The 22,663-nt window shown below is 41.1% G+C and overlaps 1 protein-coding gene across 6 annotated transcripts in view; it reads right to left on the bottom strand.

Moving 5' to 3' along the window:
• The window catches only part of ADAMTS20 (ADAM metallopeptidase with thrombospondin type 1 motif 20), a 112,038-nt gene that overhangs the window by 7,261 nt on the left and 82,114 nt on the right, over positions 1–22,663 (bottom strand). For 4 of the 6 annotated variants that reach the window (XM_075428136.1, XM_075428139.1, XM_075428138.1 and 1 more), the window contains exons 29-32: positions 6,644–6,811; positions 4,694–4,867; positions 1,861–2,031; positions 16–216 (exon numbers count right to left, since the gene is read on the bottom strand). In XM_075428136.1, coding sequence (XP_075284251.1) covers positions 16–216; positions 1,861–2,031; positions 4,694–4,867; positions 6,644–6,811 — 714 coding nt within the window. The remainder of the gene's footprint in view (positions 1–15; positions 217–1,860; positions 2,032–4,693; positions 4,868–6,643; positions 6,812–22,663) is intronic. The other 2 variants (XM_075428141.1, XM_075428140.1) reach the window with 2 other exon arrangements.

The raw sequence follows: 22,663 nt of genomic DNA, 5'->3' as shown, positions 1-22,663 counted from the left end.
CACGTCTGTACTCACCTTGGTCCATTTTCCCACTCTCCAGGTAGCTGCTTGTGAACACCCTTTGATATTACATTTATAAACGTACGGGGATGGCTCTACAGGGCATTCTCGGTACACGACAGGTCGAAGACCATGGGAGTGCTGATTTTGAACAGGATGGATTCCAACACAGTATGCGATCCTCTGCCGGTAACCAAACCCACAGCTGGCTGAGCACTGAAATAAAGTCCCCAAGCAGAGGCGTTATTTCTGTGCAGCTGAACCTTTTGGCAGCATTGCGGTTACAGATAAGCCAGCTCCCATGCCTCTTTGGCAAAAGCCCGTAATCCGATGCGTGCCACCTAGGGGCTGGTGTGTCAGCGTGCAAAAGTGAAGGTCTGCAATTGTTACGCACTCAAGGGATGGAAAATCCTGTGCTGCCCTTTGCCTGGAGCTCACAGCGGTTCCAGAGGAGTTCCCTCTCCGCTGCCGCACACACACAGACGCGTACAGGTAGGTAGTGCAGGTGTGCGAGGAAAACAAGGCGCTGATCCATCACTTCATTGGAATCAAGGCAAAGATTTTTGTTCATTTCAGTGAGATCAGCTTGCAAGAGCGTTTCCTGGAAACCAGCAAAGGAATCCTGCGGTAGGGGCAGCTGCCCTCTAGCTGGTGTCGATCGCTCCCAGGGAGGCTACCAGAAGACTGACAACGGTCTCCAGAATAAATCACGGCTGATTGGAAAGTTCAGCGTGGAGAAAGTTTAGGCACCCATGTTCAGATGAAAATACACTTTTTTTTTTTTTTTCTCTGCACACACAGAGGGTGTCATCAGTGGCGCTGAGTCTAGTTGGAGGCCTGTAACCAGTGGTGTCCCCTAGGGGTCAGTACTGGGCCCAGTCTTGTTTAACTTCTTCATCAACGACCTGGATGAAGAGTTAGAATGTACCCTCAGCAAGTTTGCTGATGACAGAAAACTGGGAGGAGTGGTGAATACACCAGAAGGCTGTGCTGCCATTCAGCGTGACCTGGACAGGCTGGAGAGTTGGGCAGAGAGGAACCTCATGAAGTTCAACAAGGGCAAGTGCAAGGTCCTGCACCTGGGGAGGAACAACCCCATGCACCAGTACAGGCTTGGGGTGGACCTGCTGGAGAGCAGCTCTATGGAGAGGGACCTGGGTGTCCTGGTGGACCATGAGCCAGCAGTGTGCCCTGGCTGCCAAGAAAGCCAATGGGATCCTGGGGTGCATCAAGAGGAGTATGGCCAGCAGGTCGAGGGAGGTTCTCCTTCCCCTCTACACTGCCCTGGTGAGGCCTCATCTGGAGTACTGTGTCCAGTTCTGGGCTCCCCAGTTCAAGAAGGATGAAGAGCTACTGGAGAGAGTCCAGCGGAGGGCTACGAGGATGGTGAGGGGACTGGAACATCTCTCCTATGAGGAGAGGCTGAGGGAGCTGGGCTTGTTCAGCCTGGAGAAGAGAAGGCTGCGAGGGGACCTAATATATGCTCATAAATATCTGAAGGGTGGGTGTCAGGAGGATGGGGCCAAGCTCTTTTCAGTGGTGCCCAGTGACAGGACAAGGGGCAATGGGCACAAACTGAAGCACAGGAAGTTCCGTCTGAACATGAGGAAGAACTTCTTCCCTCTGAGGGTGACGGAGCACTGGAACAGGCTGCCCAGGGAGGCTGTGGAGTCTCCTTCTCTGGAGATATTCAAGACCCGCCTGGACAAGGTCCTGTGCAGCCTGCTGTAGGTGACCCTGCTTTGGCAGGGGGGTTGGACTAGATGACCCACAGAGGTCCCTTCCAACCCCTACCATTCCGTGATTCTGTGATTCTCAAATGTAAAGTTTTATAACAGATGTGCAAGCAGTATAACTTACCTGTGACAGTTCTCCTGCAAGCACAACATATTTAGAGGGAGCTATTCTGCAGGTTTTGGCTGATGGAGGCTTTGTGGCAGGATCACAGAAGCTTTCATCCACTTGGAGCTGGTTTTCATCCACACACTTCACCTTACGATATATTTCCTTTCTTCTATATGACTCTGAGCACTGAGAGCAAGAAAAACAGTCACAGTTTTTGTACTTGAACTAGGCATTTACAGAGCGCAGTTATTTGCCAATTGTCACACACCAGTAAAACCCAAACAGGAACAACTTTTATGACATCTGTTGTCAGTGTCAGACTGGATTACTCGGGGAATTAAAATTCTTTACTATGTTTTCAAAGTTCAGGCACCTCCAATCAGCTAAAAAGCCAACAGTGCACAATGACATGACACCTTAACTGCTGGGTGAGACTGAGGAGAAAATGAAAACGCCAGGCCAAGATGATAGGCTGAGTGAAAAAGCTCTTCTGTATGAAAAGGAACAAGCCAAAAAAAGGATTTAAGTGAAATATGAAAGCAATAAGTTTGCCTTGAAAACCAAATGAAAAGAATCCCTGTAAGTTGTAAGTATGTATGCGATATTACACTGATAAAAGAAAACAAAACTACATATTAATGAAGCCAGTGGCAGCTTTGGGCAGCAGTATTTGTTGAGCCTGCGCCTTTTCCCTCAGACCTCCCTCTGCGGCAGGTTGGTGGGATGAAAAGTGATCACCATTCTGCCAGGACAGGATAAGACACTTGCTGGTACCAGAATCTAGAAAAGTGGAGGTACAGGCTAAGTAATACATGTCAACAGCAGATCATAGAATCACAGAATGCTTTGAGTTGGAAGGGACCTTTAGAGGCCATCTAGCCCAACCCCTCTGCTAGAGGAAATCTCTAACTTTACCAAGTCAGGTCTTGAAAATCTCAAAAGGATGGAGACTGCACAAATTCCCTGGGCAGCCCATTCGACTTCCTGAAATGTCCTCATGGAGAAAAAGTTTCTCATAACACCCAGTTTGAACTTCTCTAGCTTCACCTTACTCCCGTTGCCTCTCGCCTTCCCACCATGCGACACTGCGGAGAGCCTGGCTCCATCCTCTCAGTAACTTCCCTGCTGTGGTGTTGTATCAGGGGATGGAGTGTGGATACAGTCAGCTGGCGTAACTTACAGAAACACCTGATCTTTCAATAGCATGGAGCAGCTCGGAATGTTAGGCACATAGGGAATAACCCAGTCATCAGGTAATGGGGACAGGCAGAAGAATCCTTTTCATTATGTTTGATACATTACTTTCGTAGACATTCTTCTCTATAGTATGAAAACACGTATTTGCTTGGTAGGAGAATGCCAGCTGCTGCTATCAGCCAGCCTGCCAGCTGCAAGCTGGAGAAATGCTAGATCTGGAAATGTTTCTGCTGTGCTGTAACTGGTGAGGCGAGGAAATGACACACGAGCATTCGGAGCTGAAACAGAAGGGCAAAACGTTGCAAGTTCAATGGACACCCTACTGCATCGGGACTCGAATACAGATGGATAAACACTTGAACCACTACGAATACTAAATGTAGAGGGTTATATATAAATCTGGTGAGAGAAGGGAACTGAACCTTGGAATTTCAAGCAAACAGTAATATCCATATGGAAGACGTTGCGAACTTGCTGGAAGATGTAGTGAAACATAATGCATTTGTTGTGAAGAGTGCTGAATACCTAGCTGGAATACACAAATCTTTGAAGGGAAAGGAAAATTCACCCTTGTTCTCTGAAAGTGTATATTTGTGCTAAAAAGACATTCTGTGCCACTTTCACTAATTCCTGATTTTAACAGCTTCATATAAGATGACAACACTTGGAAGAAACAGATATTGTCAGCTTTCCCTCAATATAGCTTAACAGAGAAATACGTCTTTCTGAACCGCACGCATATTATGCAGATTTTGCAGAGAAGCAACAAATGATTTATGTATTAACGGTAGTCACTTCTACAGCATTGAGTCCCTGACAGTTCTGAGTCTTATATTCAAAGTTTCAGGGTGATTGCCTTCAGAAATTTAACAGTACAGATTATTAAGATGCCACAAACGCACAGACTGGGCTTTTGTTTAATGTTACAGTAAGAGACAGGCTCTTCTGTACACCATTTCAGGTACTACACATGATTTTTGGTTTTCTCCCTCCCTCTCTCTTTATACATGTTTGTATATTCACATACACAGTTACAAAACTTATTAAAATTTTAGCATGTAGAAAATGGTCATCATATCTTTAAAATGACATGTCTTTCCTGAAGGTATCTTTAGATGTTCTTAAATATGAAAATGTATATTTGGTAGGAGAATGCTGAGTTTTATTTTGCTTCTTCTCTCTTCTGGTAAGTCTTCCATACAGCTCTTCTTAAATACACTGTTCTCCAAAGGTTTTACCTGCAAGGTTTTTACTTCCAGCTGATACTTACTTTGCATTTCTATTCCTAAAATGTGATTTTTCAAATGATATTTCATCATGAAGTTTAGGAAACATTTTATGTGCTATGTAAAGAGCTTTGCATTCCAATTACGCAGTTCTATTAATAGGGACCTGCTCAGAGCTCCACCGGAGGCTTTGTCTACAAGAGCAGACAAGCATATCCCATCTAAGAGAGTAAACAAAGCCTTTGACGTTTTTTGTCACTCTCTTTAAAATTTTGCACGCTTGACCTTTTAAATATCCAGCATGGTCACTTGTTCTGTAACAAAACAGCTATTAGAAATGTGTCCACATGTGAGAGAAAAGAAAAAAAAAAAGAAAACTTACAAGGTCACTCAGTTACTTCAGACAAGTTGAAAGCCTTACTTACATCTTCCCATGCATCTGCCAACCACTGGTGCGGCAGGCAGGCGGGCAGCCAGCAGTGCCTCTTGCTAGCGGGCTGGGTATCCCGACTGCACATTGCTTCACTCACTTTACCCAGGCCCTTCAGCTGACAGGAGATGTCCCTTTGCTGAATCCCCACTCCACAGGACACAGAACACTAAAATTGGCCACAATTAGTTATGTTAGTGTGAAATCATAGAATCATAGGTTGGAAAAGACCTCTAAGATCACCAAGTCCAACCATCCACCCAACACCACCATGCCTACTAAACCATGTCCTGAAGTGCCACAGCTACACGTTTTTTGAACACCTCCAGGGATGGGGACTCAACCACCTCCCTGGGCAGCCTATTCCCATGCCTGACCACTCTTTCAGTAAAGACATTTTTCCTAATATCCAATCTAAACCTCCCCTGACACAACTTGAGGCCATTGCCTCTTGTCCTATTGCTAATTACCTGGGAGAACATACCAACGCCTGCCTCACTACAACCTCCTTTCAGGTAGCTGTAGAGAGCAATAAGGTCCCCCCTCAGCCTCCTCTTCTCCAGACTAAACAGCCCCAGCTCCCTTAGCCGTTCCTCGTAAGACTTGTTCTCTAGACCCCCCCACCAGCCTTGTTGCCCTTCTCTGGACACGCTCCAGCAACTCAGTGTCTTTCTTGTAGTGAGGGGCCCAAAACTGAACACAGTACTCCAGGTGTGGCCAAATGAGGCAGTCTCCAGAAGGTGGTACAGTTGCCATTATTACAAATTCTTGGGATATTATTTAAAACATACTTCACAGTCCCTACCATACTAGTGTTTCATTGTATCTGAAGAAATTTATGTTGAAAATGTAAAATTACAATTAAAATAAAAAATTGTAAGAAATACGGAAAGTAAATGCATCCAAGTTACCTAGACTGATCTTTCTGCTTATCTTAATTTGCAGCAGGAAGAATCACTATAGGCATACACAAGGAAAACGTTTACATTTTTGAAAGACCGAACAGCTTAAGTTCTGAGTTTACTTTATTCCTTTAACTAGAGACTGACAGTCTTGTCTGTTGTTTTAAAATGTAAATATTAAAATGGAAGAAAAACCACTCAGTATTTCAGGTTAGGAAAATCGTGCAAATGGTGCAGTCTTTTGAGGATACTTCTCTTTCGCAGGTAGTACTAAGGATTTTGAATCCTGAGGAGCTTAAAGAGATTCAGATCCTTCCTGCCACATGCCTCTTGTCCTCCTTCCTGGCCAAAGGTATTTCACTGCAACACTAAGGTCTGCTGAGATGGACAGCCCCCTTTCACCCCAGTCAGAAGCAGGATTAGGTCGCAAAGCCTAGCTAAAGTTTCAAGCCTAATCACAAAATAGATACTGCTCTGTCAAGTGCAGCCAAATTGTGGAGAGTGGTAACGTAACTTTAGCGATGTGGGGAATTATATTTCGAGCAAGGGAAATGCAAAATATTGCCAGGTGCTCAGCTATGCACAATTTCACAATAAGGTGAGAGATCTTCCACAAGACCAAACATCTGGCCTGGAAAATGCCAGTATTTATGTCCACAAGCCCTTTTCCTTGTCCTTCTCCCACAAACCTGGCTTCACTTCAATATTCAGACTATGACAGCAATTGCTGTGATATTCCTGAATTCCTCACTGAAGGTAAGAAGTTTTTTTGAATTTAGAAGGGAAATTGAGGCAAGTCCTAAGTACCTATTCAGTCCGAGGTTCAGATTACCAAACATTTTCAGTTTGCACAGATATTTACTTTTAAATACTCTTAAAAGACAGAAAAAGAAAATATAATGCACGACTTGCGAATTTGTAGATCTCTGCGATGTGCATATAAACAAAGTTCCTGACAATTATTTCCATTGAAACAGTGTATCATGAATATGATCTCATCTTGTAGTTTTATAGAGAACATAATTCTAGCAGATCTTACATACCTCTTTCCATCTGCTGGCCTTCCAAGCAGGACATCTTCCAGCTCTACATATTTTGTACGTCCGTGGTTTTTTCAAATGTCTGCAGTTTCCTTCTTCTATTTTAGCTTGGAAGCTATTAAAACAATGCACATCACGAAACTTCAAACCCTTTCCACAGGAAACAGAACACTGGAAAGAGAAGTGTATTTCATTACTTTACTAAAAATCTCAAAGAGTAATAAGAAAACCAGCAGAAGCTGTGGCCTTGCCCAAAATGGACTCTGTGATTACAGGAATAAGTTTCTGTAGTGTGACACAACCTCTACTGCACACATCTGAAATTTCTGAGTGGGCCCTCTCTTACAGAGTGTTACTGCTCAGACACCAAACATCTCTCACCTCTTGTCCATTCGTTGGTGTCGTCACCGACAAATACCTGAGCTCAGCCATCCTTACCCACGCAGGAGGCATCTTGACAATATGATCTCACAAGAACATGCTCTAGCACCCTTCTGTTTCCAGTACGTATATTGCTATTTTCATGCAAACATGATGCTTGTCATAAGCATTAAAGAAAGGAAAATGCAAAAATCTTAGGTATGCAGGTTTCCAGCTATTAGGCTACGAAGTCGCACCTGCTCTGGCACCTCCCTTTCACAAGCTTTGGGTACCTTGCTCTACACGACAAAGAGGCAAGAGAAGAGGAACGGAGTAGACGCTACAGGTTATGGTGCACTCCATGGAGGCATGGCCTTTCCCCACCACGCCAGTGTTCCGTTTCCTACAGAAAGTTGCTACGATACACACGGCTGGCTCTCAGACCCTGCTCCCTCCCTCCCTCCAAGGTAAAACCGACACAGCTGCTGACAGCTTTTGTGAAACCCACCCTGGCTGCACGCACCAGCCATGATTAAAGCATGTCTGACAAATCGGCCTCTTGTGGAGAAAGGGCCAGTCCTCTGCTAAATTGCTGGACTGCTGTGAGACTTCAGCGAGCTTTGAATTCAGTTCTTCAAATCAAGGCTGTCCTATTAGCCTGCAGCGCAGAGCTGCAGGGCCTTGGGAACTTTCAGTCAAACAACAAACATCTGTAGCACTTCCAAATTAGGTGGCTACTCAGCTGACATCATCAACCATGGGCACTGTGAATGTAGGCACTTACTTTTTTCTTTTTTTTTTTAAGAACATAAAATCCTGTAATTAATCTTCCTATTTTCTACCATCCTGTCAAAAAGCTTTGATGAATGGAGACAGTTTCTTTTCTGTCTGGGAAGAGAACATGCATAGTTTGTGCTAGGATTCCCTCCATACTTTATTTTACACTTGGGCATACACTTCCTATGCAATCAGGTAGAGAATTAATATTCAAACCAAAATTTAATTTCTAACTGGATGTGGAAAAAAAGATTTAAATATAGAGTTTCTTCAAAAGCACTGAAGATATTTCTCTTCCTCTTATGTTGCATCTGTCACTAGCATCACACGCTAACTTAACCACACACTTCTAAATACACATATCTTCTGTTTACAGGAAATAAAGTCCAGATCATACAGCTTTCAGTACCAAATGTGGCAAGTATTTGCTTGAGAACAACAGCTGGAGAAAAGTCTTTAAAATATAGAACAGGAAACTATGATAAATTAACCTGCCAGGTAAGAAATATTTTTCACAATAACTACACTTTGTTAAACAGAATCTCATTTGACTCACTTGTCCTCAATAGAACAGGGATTCCTATGTGCCCTTAAGCATTTATATGTGTAATCTTAAAGGTTTAATTGAAATCGCCAATAGGTTTAAAATTACATCTTTGCACAATAAAGCAATAAATTTAATTTATCACTCAAGACAATGGGTAACAAATTTCTTTTATGCAACTATAATAATATTTGTAAAAGGGTAAGAGTACTGCTTTGGTCACAGCCTGCCTTTTAGACATCTACTATAAAATTACAGTAAATAAGAATTTTTTTTTCTAAACTAAATAATTTTGCTCTCAGCAAAACCTTTCAATTTATCATTTAAAATATTATTCATGTAAGTTTACAATTTATTTTTCATTAATTTAGGAACTACTTTAAGACAGGAAGACAACAAAAATTACCTGAAACTTTTATTTATTAATAACATAGGTCAGAAAACTTAAAACTCTGCAAACCATATTGTTATAAAAGCCTTTCAGAAAACTTAGCTCTGAATTCAGAAGATTTAATTATCAAAGCAGGCAAGACAACATGTATGCGTGAAAATTAAAATGATGATATCTTCATAATGGGTTCTACCCTCCCTTAAAGCTGTTGTCCAGGAATGTCAATCATAAAACGTAGACATAAAGGACCCCTAAACTCTGAAGATTCTTCCTTTTCATTCTCCAGTAGCATGCAAGTGAAGTGCAGCCCAGAACTTCTTAATGTTCTCCTAACATGTGCAAGGAAACCACCACCTGCCTCTCCTTCCTACAAGGCTTTCCCGTCTGAAAGAACAAAGGAGGCTGCGGAGGGCTGGCGGCCAGAGCCCTTCTGCTCTGGGAGCAGAGGGCATTGCAGACCGGGAGCTGCAGCCAGAGAAGGTGTCCTGAGCAGTCTCTGCTTCGGGAGGTGAGGTTACCACAGCACAGAGTAATCTCACTCTTTAATTTCGTCTTGCCCTCAACTTCAAGTATTAAGACAACACTTTTCAGTAGATATATACACATTTGTTTATACAGCTCATGCACATATCTTTTATTCAACAAAAATAAGGTTTATTGTATGGGGCTAATGGCTGCTAACAGCAATAGAAATGTCTTATCCTGCACTTCAGTCTTCCAAAGATCTTCCAACATTACCTCAACCCACTAGATACAACATTGCATGCTTACTTCTACACAGGTTGGAATTTGGTCCGGGGTTTTTTTTTTTCCTCTCTTCATTGGTCCAAACTCACCTGAGTTACATCTCTTTTACATTTCAATGACCTATTTTAATCTCTATAGTTTGTACTATTCTTTCTTCTAAAGAAAGAAATGGAAGATTTGTGTGTTAATTTAGTTTATTATATGATATTTTTAGTAGTTACAGAGCAAAGCCTGTATAAAGAGATTATGTGCAGTTCTCTTTCATAAAGATGTTCCACTGAATTTTGTAATTAGAGTATACTTATACAGGAATTAAGAGAATCCACATTTGCTTTCAATCATATTAGATGGGAAGCTGAGTTCAGAAAGGAAAATATCAGTTTGGATATTAAGAATAACAGAGGCTTTATGAACAGTTATTTCAACTACTACTTAAGACATTCTTTCACTCAACTACTGTTTAGCTTTGATGACTCAAGCTAGCTGAAACCTATTGTTATCTTAATGCTAAATGCAGAAACACAAATGAAAGGTACTTAAAATCTGTAGGTAGAAATTATTTTTAATTATTTTAAAACTGGTTTTGTATTTTTAAAAATACACTTAATTATAAGGAATATAATTTAACTTTCCAGCAATGCAACTTTGGATAATGTTATCTGATTCCTAACACCCCCCCCTCCCCCGTAACAGACAATATGTTACAGAATGTTACCACCTCATACAAGGAAATATTCACATTTAAATAACTTTTTCCAGAGAGTTTTTTCTTTCCACGTTAATCTAATGTTCTCTTTAACAGTTTGAAAAGACATGTTCAACAGGTTGGGACTATGTTGAAAAATCTTAAATGCATTAAATCCTTACAAAGTGTTAAGTTTCCCAGAAATACGAAGACAGCATTTCTGTATATAGATTTGCTATCTTACTCTTTCACATATTCATCAGGTTACAGATCTGATCCTTTGTTTCGATGAACCCAAACCTTTTGCTGAATAGATCTCACATTGAAAAAGAAACCTAAATGCGCAAGAGGTAATTCACTAGAGTCCTAACATTGCGGCTTTTGACTTACGAGCTTCTAAAGTTGTTGTGGGAGTTGTTTGTTGTTATTTTTTTGGGGGTTTGGTGTTTTTTTTTTTTTAATTTTAAGTCATGAAAGAAGACTGAAGTGTAATTCATTAGGTTAATGGGTGTTTGTTGTTTCACTGAAGGAATGAAAGATCGTGATACTTTCAAAAGCTAAGACCACCCCAGACATTAAGCAGCTGTAAACCTCTGCTTAATTATGATTGCCCAAACTTAAAAATAAGTAAATCACCAGACTAAGAAGTGCCTCCAAGAAGCTTTTCTTGAATCAGGTGCTTGTGGTACTGCTTCTTCTGGAATTGTGTGGAGCAGCTCCTGCCCACTTCAGCGTGGTTCCACAGCGCCAGATTCTTCTATCTGCTGCAGAGAGCATCTCCCACCAAAATCAGTGTAAGGAAGAGAAACCTAAATATCTCTAAGGATCAGACCCTTTACAATTTCAATGGGATCTTGACAAAATTTAGGCAACTAATTCCAGGGTTATTACTGTTAAAACCTTGCATAGATATCAGTTACAGAAGCACCTAGGTTGCCTTGAACCACAGTCAAAGACCTTAAAAAGTTCTTTTGGTGCTGAACAGTTTCTTTCTACAAGCATGCACAATCCTTTTAACAGACTGACCAGCTCAACGCTTTGCGTGCCCACAAGGACGACCAGCATCCTGAGAGCAGGCTTTCCTGTTCCCACTCAAAAGTTAAGAGACAGCAATTGCTCTGAGAGTACGCTGAGCCCACAGCGGGTGGATGAGGCACATTACCAAATGCAGTAATAGATGACATTTAGCATAACCAAAGAAAGAGAACTGCTCCTAATCTTTTTGCTTCAACACATGAAAAAGCTAAAGCACTCACCCTGGTTGTAGATGATTCAGGATCATCAATGAGAAGCTCAAGAGAGTATACTACTCTGTAAGTACAGTATTCTCCTGAAATTGGACACATTCTGGCTTCATTCCTTAGATAATATAGAAAAATAGTTCTCAAAGGGACAGTTTTCTTCCAGGATGCCTTGGTATCAGATGCAGGCACAGTCAGCTATGTTATTTACCAGGTAGTGACCCATCATCAGCAAGAGAAATTAAGACTATTCCAGTCCAATACAGCTTCTCACTGGAGACTCCAGACCAGTAGATAAGGGTTGCCTGTCCTCCAGCACAAAGCACGAACACTAAAGAAAGGAAACCAGGTCTCTCAACTGCTGAATCAAAAGCTTTAATCAACATAAAGTGGGGGGCGCCTCTTAACTTTTCTGTGAGGGCACAGCATAGCTCCTGTGCAGTTCTTTGAATGAAAAATAGAGGTTCCATAGAAGATCCCCAAGTGGGACTCCCAGGTGGCTAAAGGCATCTCAATACGGCTTAGAGGGAGGTGTCTTGCACTGACCTCTATCCCCACCGTCAGTGTTTTCCTTAGAGATCTGCATATTGCACATGCTGACCTAAGACACCTGCCTGACTAGCTCCCTTTCAGCTTCTTATCAGTAAGAAGCATCAAATTCTCACTTGTGCAGGAGCGAGGCCTTGTTCTACGCTCTTGAAGCTACTCAGGTCCTTTTAGGGCATCTGGCCCACAGCGTATTTCTTACGGCGCTGGATTTTGCCCTTCATAAGCCTGTGTTCCTTCTTGGAGCTCCTAATGTGTTATTACAGGCTCTCTGTGGAGTATGGTCCTCTCACTGGTTGGTGCCCACTGTGTTCTGGGAGATGCTCTGGGAGTGATCTTCCCAAGGCTTAACTCTCCTGATTGGGGAAAGTACAGCTGCTTTTAAGTCTCTTGCTGCTTGACCTCTTTCCATTCAAACTTGAACATGGTCAAGAACAATGTGATCCTTATGGCTTAATACATCTATAAAGTGCCTTGACTTGTATTCCACACAATTGGAGGCTTATGGAGAGTACATTTTCCATATATTTTCCGCAGATTGCATGTGCAGAAAAAAAAATTCTGTAAAAACTTAAAATCTCAAAAGAAATAGGAACATTTCTTTAAAAAAAATGCAAGTTGAAAAAACCATGCTGCAGCCATTTTACACAGAAATTCTAGCACTTGTCTCAACATTGGCTAAAGTAATATTTCCCATATGTCAGCTTCTTTTAACAACATAAAACTACAGTAAAGAGCTGGACTTGATTACTGTTGTTCAAAGTCATTCCATAATGCTGGTAACTAGGATTCATCTGTTAGGCTTTTTTTCATAGTAATAAAGTTCTGCAAGGATCAGCCTGAGAGAACTCCTGGTGCTTTCTGTGGCACAGTCGGACTCTCAGACAGGCATGCCATCATCAGTTCCTACCAAATTAAGGCTCTTTCTGCAGCTGACATGCAGAGTTCCACTAAAAGCTTTTTGATTCTTTTGCCATTGTTATCATTTCATTGAAAAGTTGAAGACCTTGGATTATTCGGTGGATTTTATTCTAAATTTTCTTAACCTTTCCTTTCAAGGGAGTGTTTTGGATAGCTTAGCTGGTAGCTCAGTGAACTTCTGGATACTGAAAAACAGACCAGTAAATGGAAAGCATATAATAGCTTCTCTTCGTATTTGTATTAGATATACAGCAACTTAAAATATAAATGACTGACTAAAAGCAGTTCTGTAACTGTACTGGTTTTGGTTGGGATGGAGTTAATTTTCTTCACAGTATCTAGTATAGCATAAGGCTTTGGATTTGTGACTAAAACAGTGTTGATAACATGTGGGTATTTTAGTTCTTTTTCAAACAGTGCTTGTACAGCATCAAGGCCTTTTCTGCTTCTGCTCACTGCCCGTCAGTGAGCAGGCTGTGGGTGGGCAAGAGGTTAGGAGGGGACACAGCTGGGACAGCTGACCCCAACTGACCAAAGGGATGTCCCCAACCATATGGCATTGTGTTCAGCAATAAAAGCTGTGGGGAAGAAGGAAGGAGGATGTTTGGAGTTCTGGCTTCTGTCTTTCCAAGTAACTGTTACATGTGATGGAGCCCTGCTTTCCTGGAGACGGCTGAACACCTGCTTGCCCATGGGAGATAATAAATTAATTCCTTATTTTGCTTTGCTTGTGTGTGTGGCTTTTGCTTTCTCTATTAACATGTCTTTATCTCAACCCATGGGTTTTTTCACTTCTACCCTTCTGATTGTCTCCCCCATCCCATCATGGGGGGAGTGAGTGAGCGAGGGGCTGTGTCGGGCTTAACTGCTGACAGGGGTTAAACGGCAACAGTAGCCCTGACATGGGATAACACATATTAAAAATGTTAAAAAGTATTTTCTTGCCTTTTTTTTTTTTTTTTGGGGGGGGGGGTTTGTGTGTCAGGCACTTCTGTGATGCAACAGGAAGACCAGTTTAAAAAAATGACAAATTTATATAGTGGATCGCAATAACTACAAACCTACAGGGTTAAACACAGTAGTTGCTTGAGTTGTTTCCCAAGCTGCATTTTGATGATCTGTGGTTGGCCCAAAAGTCTGTTCAGGCTCTTTTAAACCTATGCTAGAAGTAGACTGGGACCACTACTGCAAAAGACATCAGTAAAGCATTACTTTGAGCGTTAGTTAGTTGAGAGTTACTTCAACTTTTCATTTGCCATATTAGAATTACCTTCTTGTGCCTGCCTCCTCTGTTAGCTGCATCTCTCCCCAGGGGTTTTTGCAATGCTTGAGCATGAAACAGGCATTTTTCAGCTAAAATTATGCAAAAATTTGTTCTTCACTTTATGTAGACTACTGTCAAGAAGCGACACAGACTGTAATTAGGTCCTACTGAATTCTTTGATTCAGAGTCAGTAATTCTTCACTAAAACAAACACTTGAGTGCTCAAGCACTCAGAAAGGACCATGGTTACAAAACACCAAACATCCCATCACTCCTGAGAAAGACTGGATCAAACTCCAAGAGGTATGTGTAGGATGTCCTGTTACATCTAAGCTACACCTATGTTAACTACAGAAGTTACACTGATGATATTTTTAAGTCACTTCATTGAGTAAAGCTTCATTTCAAAAGTTCAGTGTTCTATCACATTCCTCTGGCGTTCAGAAAATGTCTTGATTTGATTAAGTCCTCCTTGTGGCAGCAGTCTGTAAGTCTTCTTTGTCACATTTCTAAATGCACTTTTGCAGCGATAGCAATGGAAGGGAGAAATGCAAGGCTAAGGAGGACTCAAAGACTTCATCCAGTCCATCATTCTGCTCAGAGTTTGGATCAGCTGTACCTGAGCGATTCGCAACAGCAGTTTGCCAGTCTTATCTTCAATGACAGGGATGCTATAGCCTCTCCAGCATGGATTTTCCCATTGTATAACCATCCCCATAGTTAGAAAAAGCATCTTAGGATTTAATGACAGTCTCTCTTACTGTTAAACGAGATGGTTACTTCTCATTCTATACTCAGCAGACTCAGAAACACTCACCTCTTTATAACTACTGATTATGTGTTGGAAGAATACCTCATTCAGCTGGTTCTTCTATAGACTTGGTCTTGAGAAACAGCTACCTCAGCCTTTTTTTCAAGTCTCTTACCATTCGTGTTGCTGTCCTCTGAATCCTTCAACTGCCTGCGTGTTTTTTATGAGGAGGTATCCAAGACTGTATGCTGTATATCAACTGAAGCACTAGAGTTAAATATGCCATGAGAAAAAGCATATACACAAAAAGCGTATACACGGTATTACTATTCTTTGTTCACATTCTTTGTGGCCTTCCCACTTTGCAGAGTTCTAGATGACATTTGGAAGATAAGGTATAGAGTGAAAACTACTTTCCACAGTGATATTTACTTCAAACATCATGGGACCTTTGAGGTAAATTAATAACAAACGCACCTCCCTCTTATAAGTGTGAACTGTATTCCCACTAGGGCTGCAATGCTACACTCTGATCCAAACACTACCTAGATGACATTCCCACCACACAGTCTGGCTGGATCTCTAAGCTCAGTAACATTTTGTTCTTTATTAAAATCAAGCAAGACTGTACTTCTAATAGCTAAATGCACAGCTAGCTAAACCCAGTGAATTCCAGCAGGTCCCTTTCTCTCCAGCTGATGCTTAGTGATGTCTGTTTGTAGAAAGCTCCTAAACAGCCTCCATAGTTACTGCAAATTCCTCCCTGCCTACCGCCTTTGCATGAAGAAATATAGCACCCCGTGCATCTGCTTGACCCCTCCTGTATCAAAATGTGAAAGGTGAGGAACTAGAACTCCCCATGTTTCAGTAACACACAACACAAACATTATCCCCAAAACACTTTGCAAAATTCAGCCCACAGCACAGCGTGGGCTCCCATATCACTGACAGATGGTCCCCTGAGGTCAGTGACACAGGGTAAATCTCCATATTCCTACTGCCGGACTTGTCAAAACCATTTGCAAAGCGTGCCATGAGGTACTGCAGCACATCTGAAAACCAAACCTCGTTCAGACGACCCAGCCATGCACGGTCTAATCACACCTCTCTAAGCCAAACAAGTAATCTTGATGTTTAACTGCTGTTCTTTCGCAGACTTTAGGCAGAGAAAGGTCAAAAATAAGGTGGTTATTCTGTTTTCAAGGTCTACAGTGAGACTTCACAGTACAGGTTGCCAGTTCTATGCCATAAAAAGGCACCTTTTTTTAGCTGTTCCAACTACTAGCATCTACAGAAATACAAATTTGGATTAGCTGTCCAAGACTGAACCCTCCATGAACTTGCTAGAGCTGCCTGAAGTCCTTTCTCATTCCTTGTTAAGCCTAGATGGCCCACCATTCCACAACCACCTTCTCTCACCTACTGAGAAAATTTGTTACAATCTCCAAAATGAAGTTTTATCCCCAAGTTCTTCTCCATCCAATATAAACAACAATATTGCTATGACTTGTAGGGATATTGTTATGAGTAGATATGTAGGTAGGCTTGAGACTCTCAGAGCCTCTTTATTCTAACACATCAAGCAAGCCATCCTCCTCCCTCTGACTGGATCCTCCAAAAATACTCTAGAATTTCAACTGCAACACTTAACACGTGTTATTTATACTTAGATCTGCAGATAACAATCATGTTTTTCTAGTTAACATTGAGCTGAACTTCATCCAGAAAGTATCACTTGATATTATTTTTATACATAAACCAGTTTGCATCAAAATTACAGTACTTATGAGAACAGCTCTTCTGTATTTAGATAGCTTTCAAGTAAAGGTACTGTTCTGAGTTAAACTTATTTACAGCATTACTTCAAAATCTTTGATTTGAAGACCATTTTTCCTCCCCAACAATTTCACCTCAATTACTTGTAATTAATAAAAAATTGGTAAATTTGGAGTAGAATACATGATAGATTATTGTAAAGAAAAGTAGTGTTAAAGGTCAGTTTCCTCACTATTTTTCATGAGGGAAATTTGTAAATTTGCCTTTCAGAAGCTGTTCTCTCCAACAGTGAAGTTCAGGGAGGATGGCTCTCACACAAAGCAACTGTCTTTACCTACTGCTCTCGTGGCATGAAAACCACAGAACACATTCTGCAAGTATCATCATCTTGCAGCAGAATTTATTAACTTCACTCCTCTCAGCAACAACAGCAGACAGCAATCCTTTTCTCCAAGGTCAGCCCAAGGAGCACTTCTACATTTTTGGTCTGGCTATGTACTCTGGCTGCATAACTGGGTGAGCAGGAGGCCCACACCAAGTTTCCACCACCCATATGTTGGTTTCCAGGACTCCCAGATATGTACCATGGATGTGAACACCAGGACTCTCCAAAACAGTCCCAGTGTGGGCGTAGGCGACTCTGGAGTGCACTGCAGTACGACCTAACAGCTAGCCTGCATGGGGCAGCTGAGAACAGTGAGAGATAGCAGCGACTCTTTGGAGGCCATCTAACCTGTCCACTGTCCGTAGCCATGCCTTTTCTGACAGGACTGAGTGCTGTATACTCCATGAAAAGGCAGCCTTTGTCAGAGTCTTTTTAAGATAATAGTTTTGTTTCAACTTTCATCTGAAGGATAACAGAAAACTGAATAACTGTTTTCCAAGCATACTGAAGAATATCTATTTAATAGTTGGATATAAATGAAAAACTATGTACATATACATACATACATAGAAAAAGTAGGAATGAGAGGAGAATAACAAGGATTAAAGGCAGATTTTAGGATTGGTGTGGATAACAGGAAGGTAAAACTGCTATGAGAGGATATACATGGCATCTACTGGGAAAGCGTTAACGTATTCCTCTTAAAGACATCTTGATTAAAACAAACACATTCTAAACAAACCCTCCTATTATATTAAAGTCAGAAGCACCAGGACAGATCCTGAAGGTAAGATGACTTCATGTCTGCAGAAGTCAAACTCTACTGATGATGCTACAGAGGAATTTAAACATTTAAAGTTGCCACCACATGGTCTGAATTTTTTTGTCCTGTGCAGCTGGCAATAGCCTTAATGAGGGAGACATCTCAGCAAAACAGCAGTCTGTCTGGATGGCAGATGAACAACCATACTCTTTGCAGCTGTTGGAAAAATCAAAACCAGAACTCTTCAAATGCCACTTAATGATCATCCACAGAGAGTTTCATTTATTAATTCTAGTTAGATTTGTAAATAAGTCTTTTGACTTGGCCTAGCTCTCCAACATCTCAAAGCACTATCCATTACCTCAAGCTTAGCACAACTACAACAGATGACTGAGTCTTCCTTTGAAAGCCCTGTCGTGTCTTGCCCCCTCACGATGAACACTACCGCTCTGCTCATCACTGCCTGAAGCCTGGTATCCTGTTTGATGCCAACTACAGAGCGTCTGAAAAACAGCCTGTTACCATGCTCAGCTCCCCACCTACCATGAGACTCAGCCAGGCTCCACTGTGCCGTGTATTCCCAACCTGTCTACACACATCTCGTAACGAGACTGTAAGCTTTTCCCATCAGCAATCCTCTCCTCGTTTTACCTACACAGCACATTGCACAATGAGATCTGCAAACAAGCTTTTAGCTATTACAGTAACACAAGAAAAACAGAACTGCCGAAACAGCTGCAACATTATTTTAACAATTGTAGTCTTTGGCTTTTACACCACCTATATCTTTAGATCCTGGTGGATATTGAGTTATATCCAAGTCCTTTTTAAGGGCGTGCTCAGATAATTATCCAGTGCCCAAAGAACGGTATTTCACAGGGGCCACTTGAGGTAGTAGAAACGTTCCAAAAATTTTTTCTGTAACTGACTGATCATACTTTCCATATTACAGAACTACTCTTCCTGCATTTTCTTTTTTTTTTTTCCTAAAAATTTAGAAGTCTTATTACTCTTCATTTTAAGAAATAAATTAATTTACCACTTATAAGAGACAAGATTTTGTTTCCAAAGTTCTACCCTTTTTCTTTCAAAAGAGAAGTATTGTCTGACTTGTTTGGAGGTGACTCCAGCACTCTGCTGCTATAAAAAGTGAAAATTCCTGATGCCAGGTAAAGTCTCAAGCTTTAGGGGGACTGAGGACCATTAAATAGAACAAAAGCTCTTCATAAAAGTTCACTGTAAAGCCTAAAATATACTAATCTATTCAAAAAGGAAAATCTGGGCTCATGCAATATTCAAGTCTAAGTTTCATAACAAGGAACCAAATGTGACTCAAATTTTGGACAAGAACAAGTAAACATGGCATACAGGGAGGACACTATCATCTTCCTATTTTCCATAAGAGCATAATCTGAGGCATCAGAGAACATTTATGTTGTATTCCACATTGTGGCAAAGCCATTTCACACGGATTATGAAGACATTATTGTGGGTGTTGACAGAAGGCTGTGTGGCACAGTAGAAGAGAAAAATAAAACAAGATGAACACAACAGTGGCAAACATACAAGAAAGTTTAGAAAAAGAGGGAAATTCTTCACAGAAAATGAATGTCATGCTTTATCAGACTCAAACATGAATAGTTCAGTCAGAGTCCAAAATCGGACTCAGTTGTCATGACCTGTCCCCCAGATATTACCTTCTTTCAGGTTTCAGCTTCCCTGGAAGAAGAGCTCACTATTAGACACAACAGTAACAGAGAACCATCTACCAGTGGCATGCACGCAAACAATGCTACGTGACAGCAGCTGTCAGATGAAAAACAAGCCTTGTGCTAATTGAAGATATTTTGTGTTTCTGTTAATGTCTGCTTGATAGTCTTGAGAATTTAAAGAATCACACTTTCATGAGGTGATGATTAATACGTTCTCCTTCAACAGTAATGACATATCACATTTGGTATTTCATTTAACACTTCCTATACTGGTTCCATTTCATCTCTCCATTACAGCAAAAATCGAATTGTATAGTTATTCTTCCTGCCTTACTTGCTCTTGATTTGAATCCGTGGCACCTGGTTACCACCCGAGAACCAGAAGAACAATAGGCATTTCTGTCTCCTTTCAGCAGCCATTTGGCAGGTCCTGCTACCTCATGTGCAGGTCTTAAGTGTCACTGAAGGGTCTGCATGTACTTCTGTTACGAACTTCACCATCAGCCCTCATTCAAGCAACATTATCACTGTAATTAGTGACAGTATGTATTGAAAGAGTGAGAAGTATGATCAGCTTATTAATTGCTGGGAAGGAGGGAACAGATAAACTACTTTGCTCAGCCAGCATTCCTGCAACAACATATTTGGTATGTGTACCTAATTTTTGTCATGTTTCAGCTGAATAATATATACAACAGACAGATGTCTGAGGCAAATCACAATTAAAAATACAGAAACAGTGGTAAATTAAAAAAAGAAAAAAAAACAAAAAACCCCAACAGAGAATTCTGCCTTACCTCTCCTGAAATCAGTGGCAAACAGGAATAGACCTAGATCCTCACTAGGTCTTTCTGAAAATCTTATCTACAAGCATAAATTTGTGCCAAATTTATAACGCTGAGCAGCAATCCTGTTCTTTGCCTTCGATACCTCCTAGAAAGTATTTGGTACAGGCACTTTAACCATTACAGCACTGCAGATGTCACATTGCTGACTTCACCAGGCTTCAGCAAGTCTCATCTTTATTCCACAGTCATGTAACAACTAGTAACACCTTTCAGCAAGTATATGAAGGCCTCTTGTGAAGCTGGGGAAAACTGAACAAACGCATGGGAATGACATAATCTGCAATCTCACTGAAAAGTAATGTTTACCCTTTGAGAGTGACATTTTATTCACAGGTTCTCACACTCAAACTTGGACCATATTTTTAACATGATGGAGGATCTCTGGTGTGGAAGCAACATTTGCCCTATCAAAGGGGTTGCACAAAAAAAAGCAATTGCTTATATACTTCTCACAATTTAAAACTTCACAGATTCTTCTCTTTTTATGTTCAGAGATAGGGTCTTTTCAATTAACCAATTACAAAAGTAACTAGAGGTAATACAGTTTTACAATGGTAGACCAATTAGTTTTAGCTGAGTGTGCAAAAACCTAAACATGAGCAGAAGAAACACTGGATCCCAGCAACTGCAATCTCTGATTTATCATCTTTAATCATGTTAGCAGCAGCAAAACAGTAGCTCAGAAATTAAAGGCATAACAAATACATGAGCTCTGTGTGTCTGTCCGCTCTATAAAAAGCACCACTTCATTTTTTTTCATTTGATTAAAAACTAAGTTTTTGTATTTGAACTTTAAAGGAAACTAGAAATACAAAGCAACATATACTGAAACGACAGAATATTGCCAGAAAATTTTCAAACTTCTTAGAAGCATACAAAAATATAACTCTCTGTGCATTTAACTACATATCAGCTAAAGAATTTGTGCATTTAACTACATATCAGCTAAAGAATTAAGAGAAATAACAATTTATTTTAAATATTAATAGGGCATGAAGATATGTTTATATTTTAGATAATCAGAAATACAACATTTTACCTACCTTCACATGTTGAATTCCACTTTGTTTTCGACCTAAGCCACTCTTCTGTGTATTTTCAATTTCCTTACAGATCAATGTTTTCAACACTACAGTCATGTGCATAAATGTGAGCAGGCATGCAAGCTTCTGCAGGACTGACACAGCAGGAAATCTAAGTGCCCGATCCTGCTCTCACTGAAGCGAAACGGCCACAGATAGATGCATGCTACCACGTATACTGATCAATATAGTGGTCTGTCCTAATGGAGCTGCCAGTCTCCCACAATTACCAGTTTTGAAAGAAAAGACTAGAAACTGCTGTAATAGAGAACTATAGAACATTTTGTTCCTTTCCTAACCCACGCCAGGTAACCAAAATATTTGTGTATTAACCTTCATAAGTGCTAGGAAATGCTAATAATTTAATATTTATTTAGAATCATAGATTGGAAAAGACCTCTAAGGCCATCAAGTCCAACCATCCGCCCAACACCACCATGCCTACTAAACCATATCCCGAAGTGCCACATCTACATGTTTTTTTGAACACCTCCAGGGATGGGGACTCAACCACCTCCCTGGGCAGCCTATTCCCATGCCTGACCACTCTTTCAATAAAGACATTTTTCCTAATATCCAATCTAAACCTCTCCTGATGAAACCTGAGGCCATTGCCTCTTGTCCTATTGCTAATTACCTGGGAGAAGATACCAACACCTGCCTCACTACAACCTCCTTTCAGGTAGCTGTAGAGAGCAATAAGGTCCCCCCCTCAGCCTCCTCTTCTCCAGACTAAACAGCCCCAGCTCCTTCATCCACTCTCGTAAGAGTTGTGCTCTAGACCCCTCACCAGCCTTGTTGCCCTTCTCTGGACACGCTCCAGCACCTCAATTTCTTTCTTGTAGTGAGGGGCCCAAAACTGAGCACAGTACTCCAGGTGTGGCCTCACCAGTGCCGAGTACAGGGGCACGATCACCTCCCTGCTCCTGCTGGCCACACTATTCCTGATAGAAGCCAGGATGTCGTTGGCCTTCTTGGCCACCTGGGCAATAATTTAATAGCTTTTTAAATTGTGTCTCAAAATCACTTTGAACCAATATTTATGAGTTGTGACTGGGGTTTTCAGAACTGCCATATCTATACAGGCAGCTCAGAATGATATTCACACGGATCTGACCACCCAGAACCCTTCAGCTTTTCTCTAAGTTCTAACTGTGCAAAAAAAGAAGTAAATACATTAGCAGTTTCACACTCCTTTCATTCTCATTAAATGGCTGTACGTATTTAGGA

Source organism: Opisthocomus hoazin, chromosome 8 (assembly GCF_030867145.1).
Source record: "Opisthocomus hoazin isolate bOpiHoa1 chromosome 8, bOpiHoa1.hap1, whole genome shotgun sequence".
Taxonomy (NCBI): domain Eukaryota; kingdom Metazoa; phylum Chordata; class Aves; order Opisthocomiformes; family Opisthocomidae; genus Opisthocomus; species Opisthocomus hoazin.
The sequence above is the reverse complement of the archived record's forward strand: the minus strand, read 5'-3'. Positions and strand labels throughout refer to the sequence as shown.